The following is a 22,451-nucleotide window of genomic DNA, read 5'->3' as shown; positions in this document are numbered from 1 at the left end:
TAGGATTTGCTACTCTTTGGCTCCCACAGCAACGCTGGGAACATCCTTACCTGCAATACACGTAACAAGATATGCAAGGGCTAGGCTTATTCTTGTGCACATACTTGATTCTACAGAGATAACAGCTTGGAACTGTCAGCAGGATCAGTGGAACCACTTGTGTCCATGCAATTCAGAGTCTCATGCAGATTCTGAGGCTTTTTTTAGCACCACTTTTGCTCAAAACTATTAACAATGTTGTACAATCTTGTAATTATAGAAAAAAGATTAATATAAAACAGAAGAAGGGGGGGGAGGGGGGAAGAAGAGCCTTCCTGACAAGCGATCTGTTGTTTTTTTTTTTTTCTTTTAATTTTAAATAAAGCTGTCTGCGAATTTGAGCCTAGGGAGACCTTCATTAAAATCAATTAATCAGTCAGCCTCTCTGCTGAATAGCTTTCTGGAGACAGAGTCAAAATAGGATTTGGGAGCGATGTGTGTGCGACTCCTGTGTAACTTTTCCGCCCAGGGCCGCAGTCTGACACCCGTGACCCGTCTCAGCGGGACGGGACGGGTCTGGCACGGGGATCTGTGACCGGCGGCTCCGGGGCCGGGGGCACCGCGGTACCTCGAGCAGGTGCCCGGGGCCTGCGGCTCGCCGCCGAGCAGGTGGAGGTTGTGCTCGGCGACCTCGGCCCCCCTAGGGCAAGGAGCGACCGCCCATCAGCTTAGCGACCTCGGCGAGGGCTGGTTGCTCCCCGCCCCGGGCGGGTGGAGGTGACGGCCACGTTGGGAGCCAAGTCCCGGCGGCCGGGTGAGCCCTGCGGGGCGGGCGCCACCTTCCCGGCCCCAGCAACTGCCCCGGAGCATCTCCCCTCGCCCCGCCGGCCGCGGGAGCAGACCCCAGCCCCGCCGCTGCCTCCGAGAGGCTCAGGGGGAAAGTTGTCCCCGCAGCCCCAGCCCCGCGCGGGGCCGGACGAGGCGGCGCGGTGTCCCCCGGCGGCGGAGGGCGGCGCGGGTGCCCTGCTCCTCCCGCCGCCGGCGGCCGCCGGCGGGGCAGCACAGCTGTTACAGAGCCGCGCTGGTCCCTCCTCCCAGCTGCGGCTGCCTCATCTCCCCCCACCCAGCCCGTCCCTCCCCTCCGCCGCTCCCGACGCTGCTGCTGCTGCTGCCGCCGCCGCCGCCACCGCCACCTCCTCCTCCTCCTCCCCACCCCCACCCTCTCTCTCGCTCCCCATCTCTCTCTCTCTCCGTCCCGTTCCCCCCCTGCCCCCGCCTCTCCCCGCCCTGCCGCCGCCGGCCCTGGCAGAGCAGGCACCGCAGGGGGATCTCGATGTAACACCATGACAGGCATCGCCGCCGCCTCCTTCTTCTCCAACGCCTGCAGGTTCGGGGGCTGCGGGCTCCACTTCCCAACCCTGGCAGAGCTCATCGAGCACATCGAGGACAACCACATCGGTGAGTGCCCGCGGGGCCGCGGCTGGGGCAGGGCGGGGCGGGCGGGGTGCGCGGGGGCCGCGTGTGCGGCGGCGGCGGCGCGGGGCGGGGTGGGGGGCACAAGGTGCAGCGGGAGCCGGGGCGCGGCGGCCGCCGGGGGAGGAGGGTCGGCGGGCGTGGAGTGGCAGGAGCGGGTCCTGCGGGCGACGTGGAGCGCTCTTCGGGGAGGCGGCGGCGTGCGGCGCGGCGGCATGGGTGGGTGCGGGGGAGGCATGCAGCCCGCCGGCCCTGGCGAGGGGGAGTTAGTTTGCATTGGCAGGAGGGAGCGCAGGAGCCCGGAGGAGGAGGCGGCGGCGGTGGAGGAGGAGGAGGGAGGAGGACGGGCACAGCACGCCGCCTGCTGCTTCCGCCCCGGCGCTGGCTGTCAGGGCTCCGGGGAGGGAGGGAGCCGCCGCCGCGGCAGCCATTCCGCTTCCTCCTCCTCCTCCTCCTCCTCCCGCCGCCGCCACTGCGTCCTGTCAGCGCTGTTGCTAGGTGTGGCGGCGAGCACGGGTCGCGCTCCGGCCGCCGCAGCGCGGGAGGAGCCTCTCGGCGGAGGCACCGGCGTGCGGGAGCCCGGGGCCGGCGGCGCGGTGGGCGTGGAGGGAGCGCCCGGCGGCGGGGCCGGCGCAGCCCCCGGGGCCGGGCGGGCGGCAGAAGAAGGCGGCCGCGCCGGCCGGGACCCGCCGCCCCGAGCCGCAGAGCCCAGGCCCGGCCGCGCCGGAGCATCACCTGCGGGCTCCCCCCGCGGCCGCCGCCCCGCGCTCCCCTCCGCCGCCCGTCCCGCCAGGGCCGCGGGGGCGGGGACGCGGCGGGGCGATGACTCGTCAGTGCCTTCCCGGCGCGGGCGCCTCATGGGCGGCGGGCGGGAGCGTGCGCAGGGGCGCCGGGGCCGCCCCTCGGCGGCGCGGGCGGCGCCCAGGGGAGGAGGGGGCGGCGCGGCTCCGGCCGGCCGCGGGCGCCAACTTTCCGTCTCCCCGCTCCGGCGGGACCGGCCTGCCCGCGCCCGGCCGGGCCTCAGGCGTGCTGGAGCGCCAGGGCCGCTAGGGCAGCAGCATCTCGTCCGCAGCCGGGCGCGGCACTGCCGCCTCCCCGCACCTTCCCGCCTCGGCAGGTGTGCTGCCTTGGCTGCTGCGCTGCCTCCTTCCCATCTGCATCGTCCTGACTTTCTTTTTTTGTTAGTAAAATACAGCGCTTAAACTATCGAAAAACGAGGTGCTTCTTTGATGCAGACTAAGTTTTAAAACTAGGAGAAACAATACAGAAGTTTGAAGTACCTAGGGACTAAGTGTTTCACTAGAAGCATGAAGAAATAGTACTGCTACAAAACGACGAAGCTAGCATGCATATCAGTTTATTGAAGTTTTAATGAGCCTGCCTGAATACCTGAAAAAAATCACATCAGCTTTAATTGCGAGTGTAACGTTACATTAATGTAGCGTTATAGGTCAGCAGGATGAAAGGTGTGGTTCTCATAATTATCACGATGCCTGGTGTGAGGTAACAAAACCACATACCGCAAAACCGTGTAATTTATTACTTGACATGGTGCAGGTATACCATTGTGATACTGTTGGGTTTTTTTAATCTCAGATTCTTAGCTTTTCCTATACCATGCATCACATTACACCAGAAAAGCTTATGGGAAACAGTTCCCCAAAATGAAAGTTCATAAGTGATCTTACACGTCCCTTGAGTGGATTATCAGCCCTTAGGTGCCACAGCCCACAGGGTGTCAGAGAAGATACAGCCCTGCCCATGTGGTCTGTGTGTTTCTGTTTGAGTCCTGATCAGCAGTTCTGAGACTTCTTTGCACAGAAGGGAACTTTATGTTGAAATACTGTAATTTTCAATAATTATATATTTAGTGCTATAGCCAGTATTCATTACTTTTACCTTTTCTCAAAGTTAGAGCGTTATCGATTGAGCACTCCACAATTAATAGAGTGTGTCATTTGCCAAGGCTTCCAGGACACACATCTGCTCTGCACATGGTGTCACAGAAGCAGCTGATTTGAGTACAAACTGCTGGGGTATGACAAAAGGTTGCTCATGCTTCATTTTTAATGTTTCACCTCTTCATGACAGCAGATTGAACTTCACCTGTTTGTGAATACAAAGTGTAGCAATGTTATGTTACCTGTATGAGATGCTGGGGAAATCAGGAGGGAGTTGAGCCAGTGATACCGAAATTCTTATGTGAAGGCTCAACTCTGTGGTTTGGTGTGTGCAAGGAACTCCTGCCACAGCCTAAAGGATGATCATCTATGAAAGCTCACCAGATAAGTGCTCAGCCAAAAGATGATTAACCTTTCTGAAAGCAACTGAGAAATAAAGGACTAATTGTAGGAGCTTCTGTTGGAATTACTTTTTCAGATGATGCAAATGTGTGATGCAAACAGTGTCCAGCTTTTGCCATCATACAGGCCTAGAAATGTGCGCTGAAATATGTTGCTATAAAACGGACTGTATTTTTTGGCACATGGAGTAAAGAGTAACATGCCACGTAAAAATAGATTGCTTTGGACATTCAGCATGTGCTGCAGGAATAAAGAAAACTTGATTGAGTTATATTGCGTTATTGGTTTAAACTGAAGTGGGTGATTGCTGGGCAGACGGTGTTTCAGCACAGATAACAAACTTGATGCTGCAAACAGCTGTGTGTGGGGAGGTGGGTATGGCACAGGCTCTAGGTGGTCTGGCTGCTGCGGTGCTGCTGCTCTGCCACCTCTCACAGGATGGGATAATCCGTCACATCATCAGTGGAGCGCTGGTAGGAATGTGCTCGTTTCACAGAGCTGTACTGTGTATCTGAAAAGTGGGAGCAAACACTTAATCAAGGGATTTTGGTTTTTTTGGTCAGCCTTTGGAAAAAAAAACACCTCAGCTTAGCATAAAGAAATAGGAAAAGAGACAATGGGAATAAGGTGATTCACAGGAATTCTCACCTGAACATGAAGAGCCTATCATGTGAGAGCCTACACGCTGGAACAAGTTGCCCAGAGTGATAGTGGATATCTCCCTCACTGGAGATACTCAAGAACCATCTGGATGCAATCCTGTGCCATGTGCTCTAGGATGACCCTGCTTAAGATGACCCACTGTGGTCCCTTCCAGCCTTACTGGTTCTGTCATTCTGTGAAACACTGGTGTGGCATTCTGGAGGCATTTCTGAGCAACTCTGCAGCTGCTTTCTTTGCTAATAAAACTAATGAATAATCATATTTTAATGAAATAATTCAGTGTACAGTGGTGTAGTCTGGGGTTTTTTTCCCACCTACATCTTAGTAACCAAGCAAGAAGTTCCCTGTTACTTGGAGAAGTATCAGTGCATATCATCTGGGAGAGTTGTGGCCATTGGATGGAGTATTCAACTCTGAGGTGGCGCTGGGTGTGCATCAACACATCAGCTTCTTTTTGGGTTTTGCATTTATAGACCAAAGACTTGTGAAGAGCTGGGCTCACTCGGAAGCACTGCTCTGGGGTCGTTCATAAGGCAGGCCAGGCTCTACTGGTGTCCTCTGCAATGAGACTGTTCTGCAGTCCGTAGCAATGCTACTAAACAGTGTACTCACATTTTCTGTGGCTCACAGCTGGAAATGGATGTTGATTTAAAACTGCCGGTTTGTAAATGCCTCTCTGTCAGCTTCTTCTACCAGCACGTTGTCCAAGCAACCTGAAGTGCTGTTACCTTCTCTGCAAGTGTGCTGAGAAGGGGGGCTTTTGGCCTGCCTTGCTAGGCTGTCTCCCTGCCTCTCGGTTTTCTCTGCTCTGACCCCTTGCAGGTAGCTTGGTTGACTTCTCTGACATCTCTAGTCCATGAGAAAAAGGCCAAATTTACTACGATTAGCCAGATTCAGACTGTCAAATGGAATGGACTCAACTCCCCTGAGTAATGTCAAGGGAGGAGCAAAAAGACCCCCAAACCCACCAATTTTGGACTGCCAAATACTCAGCTGTGACAACCTGGCAAACTTTGTTGTATTTCAGCAGTCACATAGTGTCTTCAGCTGTGATGTTGGGACCAGCACAACTGCTTCCACAGAGTCTTTCTGAAAATATACTTTAGCCTTCTGGGGAATTTGAGCTGTTCATAGAACTGCCCCCAATTTGTTTCTCCCTCAGTCTATCTGCAGTTGAACTGCGCTCTTTAGAGTGGAATCAGGTTGCTACTTAATTGCTAAGACGAAGTTTACTCTGAGGCTAAAGGACCGATATTTAAACTGAATCTCATAATCAGATTTTGACAACATTTATTTTAGTTTTTGCATGGTATTTGTAGTAAAATACTTTAAAATCAGGTGAGGTTGCTGTTTGTGTGAGGCACTGTGTGGTCACTTGGTTCATGGTAAGTGCTGACGTGGTGTATGTACCTGTGTAGCTCTTTGGCTGATATGAGCAATCCTGCTTCTCCTGAGGCTCATCAAACATTGAGGAAATAGATGCAAATGAAATCAGTGTCCAAACATGTGGTGGTGGGCTAGAAGAGGTAAAAGAGTGGGTAGAAAGAGAGACAAAACATAAATCTGAAGACACTCTTACCTAGAAGTAGAGTTTTTGGATTGTATTTCACTGAAACTACTACAATTTGAAGGGAGGAAAAAAGACCATCTGCTTATACAGTAATTGCACAAAAAAAGGTGATCAACTGTTGCTGAATATTTCATTATAGGCTTGCAAGAAGTCCCAGTGCTGAACAGCTTTCAGTGGAATATTTTTATAGGATTGCTGTTGGAACTGGGAGCTTCTCATCAAGCTTGACTGATTCCCAAATACTAGGATGGGTCATGCAACAGAACAGTACTTGCTGTGGGAGTAAAGGCAGCTGCTTTTGTAAGTGGTAGGATTGGCAGGAAAAATAAAACTTCCTCCAAAAAAGAATAATTGCAGAAGACAGACCAAAACCTTGCATATAAAATACTACCCATCTGGAAAGTTCAGGTCATATAGAGGGAGAAAGAGTCTTATGAATTTCCATGTTTGGTGGTTGCTTTGACATCTGCTGCCTTCAGTGACTTCAGTTCTTAATATTATGCAATCAAGGGGCCAGATTCCCCAGCAAAGAGCTCAAGTGGTTGGATAAACCATTGGCTGAATGCATGTCACTTTCTTAAAGTTGTCACTTTCTTAAAGTTGTCACTTTCAATGTTTTCTCAGGCATGCTAATAACAGTGTGGTGTCCTCACCTTGATAGTTACAGGTGTTGGATGATGTGCTGGCTGTGAGCACATGCTAAAATGTCATTTGGTGTTGCTAAAATGTGGGCTTTGCTCCCCACTGCTGTGTTGCCCAGACTTGCATGAAGTGCAGTCTGACAGAGGTGGCAGCTTCTGTATTGGAGCTGACCACATGCTGTGTAAAACAAGCATAAAAAGATGCAACTGTTGTATGTTGCTAAAGATGAGGATGAGGGGCTACACACCAGCATCTATGCAAGGCCTGGAAACCCAAGTCTGTATGACAGGGTGTGTTCTCTTCACGAGAGTGTGAATGTAGTTTAAGTGACTGCCATCATGTAACTTTCTTTTAGTATTTGCTCAGTGTGTAATTTAACATTTGGAGTTGAGGCTGGCTGTTTTGAAAAGGTGGTAGATCTTAACCTCAGGCTTTTTACACCAGGAGTGGTGTGGCAGGTAGGTACATGGAGTGCTCTCATCATCATCTCGAAATCAGAGGACAGAGCCATGCTTATGTGCCACTAATGTACATGAATGTGCGTCCTTGCAAAATAAACAAACAAATATGTGTGTTTGCCTCAGCAGGAGTACTAATTGTTGTTCATGGAAAGCAATTTATGGCTACATTTAGCTAAAGTTCATCCTCTGCCCAGTACTTCTGTAACTGTAGATTTTTCTTATTTAAAATGCATTTCACAGAAAAGTGGAAGGATCTGTTTTCCAAGGATGTTGGTTATTTGCAAGTTGATATGGTGAGGAAGGGCCTTCTGTCTCAGGAAGGTGTTTCTATCAAATAAAGTCTTTTTTTGACTAAAAGATCTAATCAGCACTGTTTTCCCTCAAATGTTATCTTGAGCAGATCAGGTTTTTGGATAACTTTGCATTTGCAAGTATGGCTTCTTTTGCTCTTTGGGCTTGAATATAGGTTGTGATAAAATGTAAGTGTGACTCTTATAACAAATTCTAGAATATATTAATTGTATGGAGGAAAATGGAATTGCCATTAAAATTAGACTAAAACAATTTTTTTCGTACTTCTGTGACATGAAATTTTCTCTTGCTCTGAGGTTACCAAGTACATGGAGGATAAGATATAAAGTGTTGGTGGTGTAAAGCCTGAGTCATATATTTTCTGTGAAGGAGGGACTAAAAGCAAACATCTGTGAACATGCTGCAAACGGATTTTTCATTTTTAGGATCGAAGGTCCCACATAAAGCTGATAGGAATCTTTCCTTTTTCCTCTGCTTGCTGGAGTAGCTTTGGGTGAGGCCCATTGCAGTGCTGTATCCATAAGACTGGCAGGGATTGTTCTTCTTGTATGCCAGCAGGTCTACAAAAGAGCTGGAAAATGAAAACCTAAGGAAACATCAGGTAACTTGTAGCAGTGGCATTACACTTCACTTGTATAGGACATATTTACCTTTGTGGTGAAATTTTAGTCATTATCACGTCTGCACTTCAGGCTTTGAGAGGATGTTTTCATAGCTAATCTCCAGTTCTTATGAGAACTGTAAAATAATCAGGTGTCTGGCAGTCAAATTATCTTTTTTTCACTTCATTTCTTGAGGAATATGAAATTGTATAAAAAAATTATTAATAGTATAGTAAAAATAATTTGAGGAAGGGGTGATGCCGGAAGATGAAGAAACATCTGTTCAATCTGAGACAGTATTACCTACCATTCCTTCCTCTTCTAGAATATAATGCAAATGTAAACAAGTAATCAGAAGTATTTTGTGTCAAGCTGCAGAATACTTTAATGCAGAAGAAGGAAGCACTACAGGCCTGCTGCTTGCAGTATACATTTTATATCACTTCTGAATCTGCTATTTTTTTTCTTTATTTATAATTATTTTTCTTGAGTAAGCTGTTTTTCACTGAGAATTAATTTTATCTGTAGTAAGCACCAGTTACTCAAAATTTGGATGATAACCATCTAAGAAAATAGCTGCTCTGTACACTTTGAGAAAGGCAGAGACAAAGATTTTAGTGTTAATTTGAAATGGCGACAATTAGAGAATTGATTTGATAAATCAGCTGTGTTTAACAATGAAGGGTCCTTGGTTTTAAAGGACTGTCTCAGTGAATAACTTCACATTAAAAATTAAACAACCAATTCCTGTTACCCAGTGCCTAATTCCATCTTGAGACTTTTAGAAATGCTCTGGGAGAGTACATACAGTTCATTATGCTTTAGTTACGAGATGATGGACCAATATTCAGAGCTGTAGAATAGAAGAAATATTCCAATTTATGGTTTAATGATTTTTTTCTTGGCTATTAATATTTGTGTTCCCTGAATTCTTACAAGGCTCCTTCTTAACTTTGTGCTGTGATAAACAAGGGGAATGGATTTTTTCACCAGAGATGCTGATGACACCGCACTTGTTGTGTCTCTCCTAAGTGCACAGGATGGAGTATATTACTACTGTGCAGTTTCATTTTAGACACTATAATTCATTAAAGACTGAACTGACTTAACTACAGGTGTTAGTTGTATCTTTTTAATGTTCCATTTTGTGTTACAAAGGATGGAGCAGACACAGAAGAAGAAATTTAGCAGTTTAAGGGAGAAATTGAATGGGATTTTGAAGCCAAGTTGGTCAGTTCTTTATGTACAAAGATTAGAACTTGATTGTGCATGAATTTTGAAACATTTCTTCTGATTTTGAGAAAGATTTCACTGTGTTCTAATACAGGCCATATTATTTATTAAGATTTTTTTTATGTGAAAAGCTGAGCAATTTCATTTTTAAATACTGCTGAAACTGGTCCAACAAAATCTTTTTATGGTTTTAGAGAATATTTGGACACTTCTGAGATACCTGCCCCAAGAACTTTTGTAAAGCTTGAGTAAGCTACAAATGTCTCGGTTCGTTATGGAAATTATTTTTTTTCCCCATCATATTTTGACAGATAATAAATACTCTGTAAATAAAATTTGAACCTCTAAATACCCTAGTATAATGTGGAAAGAAGCATCACCTGTTTCTCCAACAGTGTGTAACATAGTAACTGTATTTTTGAGAATTACCCCAATAGAAGCCATAACCCAGAAAGAGGGAGGTGGTACATTTAGGATGCAAGAGATCCAGTTTCAATGCTATGAGATACATGAATGTTAACTCAGCCCCTTAGGGGCATTCAGTGTCAAAAACAATGCTATTTAATTATTTCAGTCATTTATTGTGATGTAATCCTGCTGTGTATGTTCATCAGAGTCTGTGTATCAGTGCTGTGGAAGTGACCTCTAAATTCATTTAAATGTAGACTTCAGATGTTTGCCTGCCGGCAGGTGAAAGCTGCATGCCAGATTACTGAAGCCTACCCTTGGTTCCTTTGTTTTCAGATCAAAGAACTGACATTGACACAAGTAAATCTGATGACAAACTTACAGGGAAGCCCTTGAAGTCTACCTGGTTTTGTAGCAATATTTTGGAGAGGTGTTGCAGCTTCTATAACTTGCTGTGAAGTTGAGGAGAGTCTGCTACCTGATGGTTATACTGGGTTAAGTGGGTGATGTGAGAGTTGCTCAGATCTCAGTTTTGATGCAGAAAGTAACAGTGAATCATGCACATACTCATCTCTATTTCAGTTTGGGACCAGGGAGTTTATCCTGTTAAGCTCTGGGGGTATCTGCAGAGGATTCCTCTTTCTCCTAAGGAATCAAGTTTTTGTCTGAACTTTTTTATTTTTTCGTTTGCATAGAGTAGATTATGGAGAAAGATGTGTGAAAAACCACTGAGGAAAACCCCAAATAACTGCTTTTTTCCCCAATAAATTGTTTTGGGCTATATTACAAGAGCTTCCTGCTCACTTAATAAGTATGTAAATGTGAAGAAGATGGATTTGTGGAAGGGGAGTGAAAAATTTCCACAGCAGTGGCACCACAGAAAGGGGGAGAGGTTCAGAAGTATGCTGCTCTGTGTGCCCAGGCTGGGGGTTATTCATCAAATACAGAGTGCCATGGATGTGGCAGCATAGACCAGGCAGCTGACAGTAACGAGTTCACTAAAAATTGCTTGTAACTACTGTGATATTTGGAGGGAAAAGGAAAGCTTAAATGTGTTTAAAGTAAAATCCATGGTTGCAGATCCTTCCAGGGAGGAATTAGAAAGACTGTGATCCTTACTGTAGTTATAAGTGCTCTATGCTCCATGAGGCAAGGTGAGTGAGGAGGGTGGGAAGATAATGTTACATAGAGTTTTTTGTATGTACTTTCATTTTGCAGCACTTCTCTAGGGAGTCTTCATTTTCCTGGGCTCGTTGTGAGCACTTGCTGTATTTGAGAGTGGTTTTCCAGTTGTGCTGTAGGACTCTTGGCATTGGTAATAACAGTATTTTCTTTTTATCTTGGAAAATCTCATAAATTGACTAAATACTCTCTTATAGATGAGAAATGCTGACACTATAGCTATATCAGTCCTCATGTTTTATCTGTTTTGTCTTCAGGAGCCATTCTTGACAGGGCTTCTAGACTTTGGTCTCTCTCTTGGGAGACCTATCTAGAGATTTAATTACCTGTGCCTAGTGTTCTCATTTCATGTATCCAGAACAAGCCCTTTCTTCCTGGCAGATTTTTTTTTTTTAATTTTAATTTTTTTTTTTGTGATTGTGAAGAGCCTGCCATCAGAACAAAACAAATACTTCATCTTTGCTGACAGTTACCATGGGGCAATCACCCAGGGCTCTCTTTAGACCAGATTGAGTGGGGAGATAAAGTCTGTGTTGGATACTGTGAGCTGGGACATAGTTATATGCCAGGGACTTTTAGTGGCTTGCTCAACCTGCTTCCAGAGCCAGGGTAAATACCAAGAGCTTGTTCAGGTATGTAACAATAGTTGAATGCACAGGATGGGAAAAAGGAATTTGTTGCTGCTACTTTCTGTGGATATTTTTGGTTGCATTCTTGTGTTTTAATATTAAGTGGTTGGATTTTAATGAAATCTAAAAAAAACCAAAAAAGCCTCTGAGCAGTCTTTACCTGAAGAATTTTATTTCTGCAGCGATTTTCATAACTCTGAGTTAGAAATCTTTGTGAAAGAGATGGGCAAGAGGTTCTATATCTGCTCTTCCTATATCTGAATTGTTTATATGGCCTCAAATGCGTTTCAAATGCTGAAGCAAATATAACAAAAATGACATGCATTTATAAACTTGATGAATGTTCTGGAGATGCATTGGATTAATGGATAGCTACATTTTTTTTTCTCAGTGGTGACCTGACTTCTTTCTTTGTTTCTTTTTTATATAGCAAGTGTAGTTCTTGTAGTATTGTCACCCTACTTCTACTTGATCCCACTGACCTCAGAAATGTAGTGGGTGTGCAGTTAGTGGACCCTTCTGTTCCTGCTAATGGCACAGTGTTCCAGCCACAGGATTGCTTACTACCACCAAACGTTCTGGAAATGAGGGAATGCCTTTTCTCTGACCCTGCCTGTATGGGAGCCATAACATCTGCATTTGGAAACCAAATCCCTGTGCTCTGCCCCACAAAGCTCAACCCCTTAATAATGGAAAGGATTGGAGTTTTGCCCACAATGGTGTAAGTGGCTACTAAAAACACTTGATACCTCATGAATGCAAGATTGAGCCCAAACACACAGTTTTGCAATTGCTTGTTCTGTAGTAGCAGGTGTGCATACATATTGAAAGCCTGTTAGTATTTGCTCATAATCTCTGTGGTGTTGTGTGACTAGAACCATAGGACAGAATTGAGTATACAGCTCTCTAGAAAGTATTGTCAGCTTGCATGGTGTAATAATTTAAAATTTATTATGCACTCATTGTATGCCATTAGTCTTGCTATATAGATAATTAGGAACAATTTATGCTGATCTTTCTGCATGTAATTTAAAAATATTAATTGTAATTGAAGACCAGGTTATTGTTTCTTTCAGAAGCCTGCAGAGCTGCAGGTAGTTGGGAGAAGAAGAGAGAACTGAAGAGAGGAGGTTGGGAAGAGCCCACATACTAGTTCTGTTTTGGGAAATCGATACAAGATAGTAAATTGCGGAGGTAGGAATTAAAAACCCAAACCTTCCAGTATCTCTATTTTGGGAAGACACTTGTGAGGGATTGTTCATCCTTTTATGACTGAAAAAACATCATACAAATCCAGACTTGGAATTATTTTTTTTTCTTATCAGTGTTGACTGTGGAGCAAAGTTGGACCTTTACACTTTCTTCTGTTCTGTACTGCTACTCACTCCTCTCATCACCTGACTCTTCTGCTTACCTGCCAAGCTCTGGCTGGTGGTTTAAAGAAAGGGATTATAAATCCTACATGGAGGAAACTCTGCTCCAGCAGTGTTTGAATTTTGATAAGGAGTTATGCTCAGCAGAGCATTCTGCTGTATGTGCACACAGACCCCAGACCGTGGGGCTTGGTGCCCCAAAGTCATTTAGCCTTTGCAGAGAATGTACCCATCTAGAAAGGTGGTAGAGTTGGTGGGTGCCTGATAGAGGCTTTGTAGGGAAATCTGAAATTGCCTACTGTTCTGTCACTGCTTAAAAACCCAAAGTTTAAAAAGTCTCCATCTGGTGTCTGTGCTCACCTGCTGCTCACCTTCTGACTGTTCGTTCTGTTCTCTTCTCTCCTCCTGTTGCTGCACAGGTGAGTGGTTGATTGGAGCATTTCTCATGGCTGCTGCGCTTCTCCTGGAACCACCGAACCACTTCGTCCTGTGAAGTCTCAAAGCCTTCTTTTCTTGTGAATACTGATTGTTCTAATTTATTTATTTTTGGTGCTCTGTAGAACAGGTTTGGCTTAGGAACAGGACATTGAACATAGGCATAATAGGGTATAATGTACTTGTGTTGTTCAGGCCTCTGTGTTAACCAGATAAATACAGAAGCTGCCTGAGAAAATAAAGAAGCAGAGTATAGCAAGGAGTAAAGATGAAAAAGTCTGGAATTGAAGCAAGGGAGAAAAGGAGTTTGTGAAAAACAGAGGAGTCTGCTTTCTAAAATGAGGTCTTGGTTGAGGTCTCATAAACTGCAGAGTTACCTGCCTGAAAATAAACCATGTTTTTTCTTGCTGGGCAGACATATGTTTAATTCTAGAGCAGCTATACAGGCTACTCTCTTTCTCCTTACTCACTTTGAGGTTGAATGCTTGGGGCTGTTCAGGCAGTCTGCTTGAGGAATCTACTTGATGAGGTTCAGAGCTCTTAATGGATATTTTAAGTATCCTTAGTTCATTGTCTACGAAGTCACTATCTAAGTTATCCTGAAAACCTTTCTTGTTTATATTACTAAATACATCCTGATACCAGATCAATTCTATGGGTTATTGTAGCTGCCTTTTCAAGCTACCTCAGTACCTCTTTTGAATTTCCCTCCTTGCAGCTGACCTGTCAAACTGCTGATTTTTAACTCATTTTGTGTAGATCACATTCCTTCAGAGCTACATTAATGATCTAGATGTGGATAACTTCCCTCTATATTTTCATTTTGAAGCAGAGCTTTACATATCTGAGAGCTGAATTCTTTTGCTTAGCTTTCCTGCTCAGGATACTGAGCACTGAGTGCTTAGTCCAAAAGCATGGTTCTGTTACTGAATGTGGGTGCTGAAGCACTTCTAGTAAGTAAGCAATCTCCTTCTCAGACATGTCATATCCTCTTCCTGTTCTTCCAGAATATTGTAGGCTTTTTTTAAAGCTCAGTTCTAAAGCCATCCTTTTTGGAGTCCTAGGATTTGTTAAATGTTGGGCTGGTAGCCCATCCTTCCTAAACAAACATTATTTTGTTGCTATTGTAGTAGACCTGACTTTTTGCCCTTTTTTTTTTTTCTTTTTATTTATTTTTTCCTGCCATTTCTCTTAGCATGATTGCACAGTAGCGCACCTTTCTTGTCAGGATCATAAAAGTCTTCCTTTCTGGATACCCTTTGGTTGCTTTCTACCTTGTGGGTAGGTAGTGTAGTAGAACAGATTTGTTAATGACAGCTTGTTTGGGAGGCAGTCTGTTTAGGTGGACTTACTCTGATTTCCTCACTGTGACTCCACTGAAGCTTCCCACCTTTGAACCTCTGGTGTTAAGCAATCAAACATCGTTGCATGGTGGTGGTTTTTAGAGTCCAGTGGACAGGGCTGTTGATAAGCACTCAAGAAAGCAAATCTGTTTTTTTAAGTTTTGTCTGTGTTGGTTGTTTTCCCCTGACATTTTATGAAGAGCAGAATATAAGCCTTAAGTCCATTGCCAGAAGGTTTCATGCTTGAATTTGGGTAGATACAAACCTGATTTGCTTCCTTTCCAAGACAGACTTTTATTTCCCAATATGAGACAGCCCCCATTTGAAAGCACATTGAACTGTTCTGTGTTACATATTTGGAGCCCCGCAATGTCTTAGACCGTGGCAGAGGAGCTGCTTTCTCTCTGTGTCCTTGCAGTGCAGTGCAGTAACATATGTTGTTGATTACTAGGAAGATAAAGCTGAAGTCTCACAGTCCTCCTGTCTCGTTGCTCTCTACTAGTTGGTGTGGTGTCATGATTGCGTGGTAGGATGAGGAAAAGGCTTCCTACAAACAAAAGAGCTCCTGAGTAATCGTGTCCTGAGCAGTACAAGTTTACGTGGGCAGAACACACTTGGAGCTGAGCACATATCCCTGCAAGTTCCATGAAACAGAGCTTGCCCGTGTGATAGCTCATGGTGAGACATCATATGGGCAAGGGAGAGCAGCTGATGCTGGTTCGCCAGCGCGGTTTGGTGCCTCTGCTTGTGTGATGCTTGCAGGGTTGTCCATCCCTAAGCAAAGCGCAACTGTTGCATTGCTCTGTTTGTAACACTCCCGTGTGCCTGCAGATACACAGTTTTCTTCACTTTGGGAGGGGAAAACCACTGATTTGGGGGATGACAGCATGTATCCTAGTTTTGCACAATCATCATAAATACTTTTGTAGGGAGGTTGATGTTTAGGAGGTGCTGACCTCTTCGCCTTCTGAAAACTGATGATCTGTTGTGGTGTCTCATTTTGGTCCTATGTGCTTTTTATAATTGACATTTGTGGTTTAGTAAAACAAAACTGATCCGTGGTACTAATGTGTAGAACTTTTGCAGACTAAACTGAGCCTGGCAGCTCTTCCCTCCTGATGGCCTGAGGAAAGCGAAGACGTGGTAGCAAGAGGTAGATCAGAGTGGAGGCAGCTCCATCCTCCCTTCCTGGATGCTGTTTCTGGAGATGGCACAGAGGAAAGCACAGGGCTGTTTCTGTGCTGGAGAATGTGTTTAAGAACTTGCATACCTTGTGATTTGTTGGACTTGTTAATGTAGTAGGAACTTTGGTTACAAAAGATGTAATTTTGTTTCTGATGCTTAGGATATGTTGTGAGGATGTGACCTTATGAGAATGGATTGAATAACACTTGTGCAGGTGCAGATTTCAGCAGAAATCTTTTTTTGGAGGAGAACAGAGAAGCATGTTTGCCTGCCACAAAAACGTAGTAAAAATGAGATATGCTGTGAAGTGCATGTTTGTCAATTGTGTCCAAGTGCTCAGATAATCACACTGATGGTCCCAGTTTAAGGAGTTAGATAAGCAGCGCAGTGGTATTTTGTGGTATTTAACATTCAGTCTTGAATTTGACAATCAGTTGTAGACATTTCCTGAGAAGCAGCAAGTTTCTACATGTTTTGTGATCTGCAAGTCTCATGCTGAGTTTGTATATGTGGTTGGGGCTGATTTTTATCAGTTCAAGTTTTGAGGGAGCAGCATATACAGAGGTCCTCTGATGCGGAGTAAGACTTTCAAATAAATACAGTCTTTTCCTGGTGGTATAAACTTGTGATGTCAGTTTAACCATGCTATTTTGAACTGGTTATAGGATAATGAAAACAGTGTTCCGTGCTTCCTGAGTGTGGGTTACCAGCACTGCACTCCATATTTAGCTGTGAATACAAGGTTTGGGGATTAAGTTTTCCTTTTCATCATATATACAGTGTTCCTGAAGAAGTAAAGGTGCCAAATATGAGCTCTAAAAATCACCAGTGCCTTACCACTAGATAGAGATTTCTGTGTTGTTTCCAACTTCCATAACTTCTCTGCATGCAGTTTTAAAAACAGTTGAGCTGTATCGAGGATTAGGAGTTTTGTATTTTTATTTGCTATTTCTGACTGCTTTCACTGACTATAAGTGAACAGATAAAGCATTGTCTGTGAAAGTTAGACAGCACTTTTCTGCCTGTATATGGACCACAGAAGAAATTAATCTGTTTATTAAATACAGAGTAGAAGTGGAATTTACATGTTTTTGTTTCTGTGTAACTGTGAACCAGCATTATTGGTGCAGATTCTGTTTAGTGGTGTAAGGGAGAGGCTTTTTGCAGAGCAAATTTGAATGAAATCCAAAATATTTGTATCTACATAATGCTAATGGGTCTGAGGTTTTGTAAGGTCTGTTACTTCTTCTGCCATCTAATTTCTTCCTTTATGGCTATTTCATTTGGTTTAACAGATCTTGAACTTCTAGCTTCAGCAGTGATACTGTAAAAGAGAAGATAAGAAAATGTCAACTCTAGGTGATGGTGTTGTGTTTGGGGTGTAGAAGAAAGGGTTTTTTCAGTTGTTTTTTGAAATCTTGGCCATCCTTCCCTTTTTTACAGGATCTTTCTACGGATCCTAAAACTGGTGAAAATACTAATTCTCAGTTTTTCTGCATCTGTTCATATCAGTGCAGAAATGAAAACATTGTTCTGGTTATTGGTCTGATTCATGAGCATTCACCTTGGCTTAGCAGGGAGGAGGAAGAGAATACATTATTGTGAAAGAAAATGTTTGAGCTCCTCGGTAATAAAGTAAACATAGCTTGCACTTAAGCAGGAAGAGTGTTGGTGGATAACAATGGTAGAATTACAGTTTAATTGGTTGACTGTAATAATAAGCATTAGTGTTTGGCAATGTGTTATTTCCATTTAGAAATGCAAGGATTAGGTGGCTCAGCAAACAATGGAGCAGAGGTGAAACCAGTCCTGGGCTAGTGGCAGGGCTGGATCTTCTCCTCCGTACAGGAATTGTTGCGAGATGCCAGGGAGGTGTGTGAGCAGGAAGGATTTGTGCAGGTAATTTGCAGCTCTCAGAAGCGAAACCTTTGGATGATCCACGGCACTTTTGGATGGAACACGAATGATTTCTCTGCTGCAAAGATTCCATTGAGGATATCAGGAGATCTAGGCTCATAAATAAGTCTTTACATAAATATATAAACCCAAACATATGCATGCATGAAGGATGTTTGTAGTTCCTCTGTCTGCATGTAAATATGTGACATGTAAATAAATATTTTGGTTTTGGTTTGGGTAAGAGACTGAAGTGCAATTTCCTGTTCAAAGAGGCATGATCACAGAATTCAAAAATGAGTTTACTCTAGAGTAGCTAAATGCCTTCTATTTCTGATGGCCTTTTTATTTTTTTTCTTTTTTCTTAACAGATAAAATAACTATACTCTTGACATTATTTTCTATAATTCAAATCATGCTGCTTAGGCTTTGCTAACTATCTCAGGTTGATAACTATCACCTTGGTTCTGAAGGAGAAAATTTTAAATGGTCTGAATATGTGGGCAGGTGAGGAGAACCGTAGATATTTATCACAGCAGCCATGTGTTTTAACTTCTAAGCTTTGTGTTGTGTCTGTGAGCTTTAATTTCAGAGCAGTGTCTGTGAGACCATTTCTGACTTTATTATCTTTATTAGTTGCTCGGTTTATTTCTTGGTGTCTTTTCCATTTCACATTCTTGTATTTCTTTAGTTTCGATTTTCTCTTTTCTTTCTAAATTTTCCTATTCTAAAGTTTATCTGGTTAGAGCTTTTAATGTGACAAACATTGAACAACTTCACTATGCATCATCTACAGCTACAGTAGAACTTGATGACTCTGTTACACATTCTTACTTGTAGCTCCATGGATTTGGCAGTAAATAATTGACTTTTTGACGCTGATTACAAGAAGCTGCCGTAATACAGCATTAGTAATACTTGAACCCGGCTTGACAAAAAGTAATTCAAAAAGTTGTGTCTTGAAGAAGGTGGAGAGGAGGAGAGAAAAGTGACAGCACACCAGTTCTGTGAAGACCAGCAGAATGTTGTATGAAGTGAGTAAAGCTCCTGAGACTGTCAGAGTAGCAGGAGCACGCTGAAGGCAGGTATGCACAGTTTCAAGAGGGATGGTGGCTTCTCAGGGAAGTGCAAAAATGGCTGTGAGTTAGAGGTCAGCAAAAGTAAACTGCCTCTCTGTCTCTCTTGTGAAGTGATAGGATTTGGCTTCACTGTGTGTGCTTGGACCGGCCCACTGTGCCAAAAATAACCCTAGGAATGTGAGCCAGAGATGGGCACCCCAGACGGGTGACAAGGTAACAAGGTTCCTGAGTCTCTAATAAGGGTCTGAGGAGCATTTTATCTCTTTTTTAATGATCTGGGTTTATATTTGACTTGGAGTAACAAAAAGGTGGAGCTGCCAGGTTGTCTTTGCCTAAAGAGAAAAACTGCAAGTAGAATTGATGAATAAAACATAAGTAGTGGTGGAGCTGAGATTGTAGAAAAAGTCCTATTTCCTGCAGTTAGCAAGCCTGCTTCCTCTCTTCTATTTTGTTTTTAATTTCCATGCCTCATGTATCCTTTCAGTTCTTTATAAACTTCAAGAACTGAGCTAAATGGAGTCTTTGATGCTTGGGTAGAGGATTACATTTGCTAGTAAGAACAGATTAGCTAGTTCTTTTAAAACAGAGCTGTCTTAAAAGATGTGAAGAGGGCTTTAAACTAAAGTTGGTGGGGGAGGGGAAGTTCCATCCATCCTGTTCCTACCCAGTTTGATGCCAGTGCCAGCAAGAGAAGCCCAGAGCCTGGAGATGCATTGCAGGTCAGCAGGAGAGCTCCTGAAGGGTAGCACAAAGGAATTGCAGCCACTCCGGGCAGCAAGTCAGCTCCGTTACATCAACACACTGGAAGGAGGGGATGGCATTCAGAGTGACCCTGACAGGCAGGCCTGTGCAAACCTCCTGAAGTTCAAGAAGGTCATCCTGCAGATGAGTCAGGGCAATCCCAAGCACAAATACAGCCTGGGCAGAGAATGGACTGACACTAACCCTACAAGAAGTACTTGGGGGTAGTGTGGGTGGAGGAGAAGCACAACATGACCCAGCAATGTGCACTTCAGCCCAGAGAAAGCCAAATGTGTTCTGGGCTGCAACAAAAGCAGCGTGACCAGCCAACCTCTGCTCTGCTCTGGTGGCAGCCCACCTGGAGAAATGCATCCAGCTCTCAGGTCCTCAGCTCAAGGATGTGGACCTGCTGGACTGGGTCCAGAGGAAACCACAAAGATGACAAAAGGGCTGGAGCACCCTGTGTATGAGTACACTTCCACAGATGTTGGGATTGTTCAGCCTGGAGAAGGGAGAGCTCCAGAAGGCATTACAACACCTTCCATTACTAAAGAGGGCCCCTAAGAAGGCTAGAGAGGGACTTCTGGCAAGGCTGTGTAGTGATAAGGTAGGGGTAATGGCTTTAAACTGAAAGAGGGTAGATTTAGATTAGATATTAGGGAGAAATTCTTTACGTGGAGGGTGACGAGGCGCTGAACAAGTTTCCCAGAGAAGCTGAGGATGCCTCATCCCTGGAAGTGTTCAGGGCCAGGCTGGATGGGACTTTGAGCAACCTGATCTAGTGGAAGGCATCCCTGCTCATGGCAGGACACCTAGATGGTCTTTAAGGTCTCTTCCAACCCAAACCATTCTCTGATTCCTGAATGAATTGCTTTTTCACCCAGAAAGAAGTGTCAAGTTCAGTTGTCAAGTTGCTAAAGATCAAAGTGGGCACTGGTGAGCAGGTTGTCCCTTAATTACTGTCATTTTCCCCATCTGTGTACTCTTGTAGTGTGCTTATGCACACTAAGATAAGTGCAGGATAAGCCTTTGCCTTTCTTAGGTGGGATAGCTGGAAAAGAGTGTATTTGTAGTATTTGGTTAATTGAAAGAGGCTTCCTGACGCTACTTAGTCTTAAATCAGATAGTTTATCTTATGCTCATAAAAGAAGCTATGGTAGAAATCACAAGCGTGGATCTACTGTAGTTTCTCTTTCTATAAATCTTATTTATCTTTCTATAAACCTTGTTTTGGTCTGTCTGAAGGCCACCAGGTAGAGTTAAGAAATGTCATGAGGACTGCTTATGACTATTTTCTTCAAGCTTGGCCCCTCCCAGCCTCACATATTCCCCACTTTTTGTTGAGAGCATGAATAGTGAGTCTCTGAGGTTGTCTCAGTCATGAGGCAGGACAATGCCTCTGTGTCACCATTCTGTTCCTGAGCAGCACATACAGTCAGAAGTGTGTGGGATTAATTTATTTTTGTTGCTTGTCTTAAATCTAGAAGGGTTTGCCTACAAGATGAAAAAGCTGATATGATCTCCTATTACGAATACAAAATGTTTAAAAATGAATTTTCTGTGATGTTTCCAAATCTTATTCAAATACCTGTCTAAATCCGAGCTAGTTCTTCTTCTCATCTTTCTTTTTATAGTTTTCTTCTTTCCTCTTTCAGCATTGAGTTTACCATGGTTTTTGCACTTCTGTGCTACATATGAAACTCAAGAAGGAACCTTTAACTTCACCTGCTCTGGTCTTTAATGGTGTGATGAGTGGTAATAAAACCTTTCTTAATTTAACTTTGATGTCTGTCGTTGTTGGAAGTATAATGAATTGAATCCTCCCACTTAGCATATGTGATAGGCAGTTACATGTACAGCTATGGACTTCAAGCATTTTATTCAGAATAAATTTTTGGAGGGTTTTTTCCCTGTAAAAATAGTGCCATTGGTTAATTTAGGGTGTTTTCATTTTTCCCAAGTATGGGGATCCTAGTGTATCATGAAGTGTGAATAAGTGTACTCTTAATTTTTAGGAGTGTCCATTGGACCTCACCTAAGGCTGAACAATTCCTTTGAGAATTCCTATGAGACTGTTCCTTTCTATTGCAGTCTCTGTACAGAAGTACAGGCTGCTAGTTGGCTCCTTGTCTGCATTCAACTAAGTTCAGCTGATTTTTAAGTTTCAGTTGTTTAGAATCTTTGTCTGTGCAACTTCATTGGCAGTGATAGCCCATATGGTGTAGAATAGCAGATAACTTTTTGTGCACATCTTGCCTTTGTTTTGTTTACCTAGTTTTGTTCTGTAGCAAATGTTTCTCATGTTAATGAGCCTTTTCTACAGGAACTTGTATGCTGCATGAGAGTAATTTATATTAGTTCCCAACTACAAATGTCTTGCTGGTTCAAGAACTGCTCCTTCAGTCATTATCATGGTTATGAGCTCCCCAACCTCTTATGTCAGGGTTCTGAGGTGAGAGCCCAGTTAGGAAATGATCTTTCAACACACAGCTGCCGTATCACATGCCCCAGTGGTATTTTTAATGGTAAAGCATTAAATCAATGATGTAGGTATTTCAGATTTATTTTTTAGGGTTCCAGCTAGAATCATCATTCGTGAAAACAGGATTATTATCCATCTTGTCCAAGACAGCCATAAGATCAAAGACTATTTTCCTGTATGTTTAATTATAGTAACATATGGTCAAATAAAGTTACTTTTTTAGTGCAGTGGATTCTTGGAACTCAGTGTAACTGACCTTTGCTTCCAGACTGTAAAAGTCACTTGAAAGAATGTATTAATAAAGAGAGAACAGTATTAATTTTCATGTGTATATACTAAAAGGCACTAAAAGTGCCTCTGGAAAGTTTCCAAACAAAAATAAAATAGTTTCTCAAGATTTTCCCAAAAGTCTGCATCTCCTTGTTTCTCCTATCAGAAGCTGTATTTGAATGGAGCAGCA

The 22,451-nt window shown here is 43.8% G+C and overlaps 1 protein-coding gene across 1 annotated transcript in view; it reads left to right on the top strand.

Annotated features, from left to right (window-relative positions):
- Positions 1-1,184: 1,184 nt before the first annotated feature.
- Positions 1,185-22,451, top strand: part of JAZF1 (JAZF zinc finger 1) — a 187,627-nt gene continuing 166,360 nt past the window's right edge. Inside the window, exon 1 of the mRNA XM_054273604.1 lies at positions 1,185-1,437. Coding sequence (XP_054129579.1) covers positions 1,323-1,437 — 115 coding nt within the window. The 5' untranslated portion in view covers positions 1,185-1,322. The remainder of the gene's footprint in view (positions 1,438-22,451) is intronic.

Source organism: Melozone crissalis, unplaced genomic scaffold (genome assembly GCF_028551555.1).
Source record: "Melozone crissalis strain CALT ecotype California unplaced genomic scaffold, PUWL_Pcris_2 ptg000016l_1, whole genome shotgun sequence".
Taxonomy (NCBI): domain Eukaryota; kingdom Metazoa; phylum Chordata; class Aves; order Passeriformes; family Passerellidae; genus Melozone; species Melozone crissalis.
This window is presented reverse-complemented; position numbering and strand designations above follow the sequence as displayed.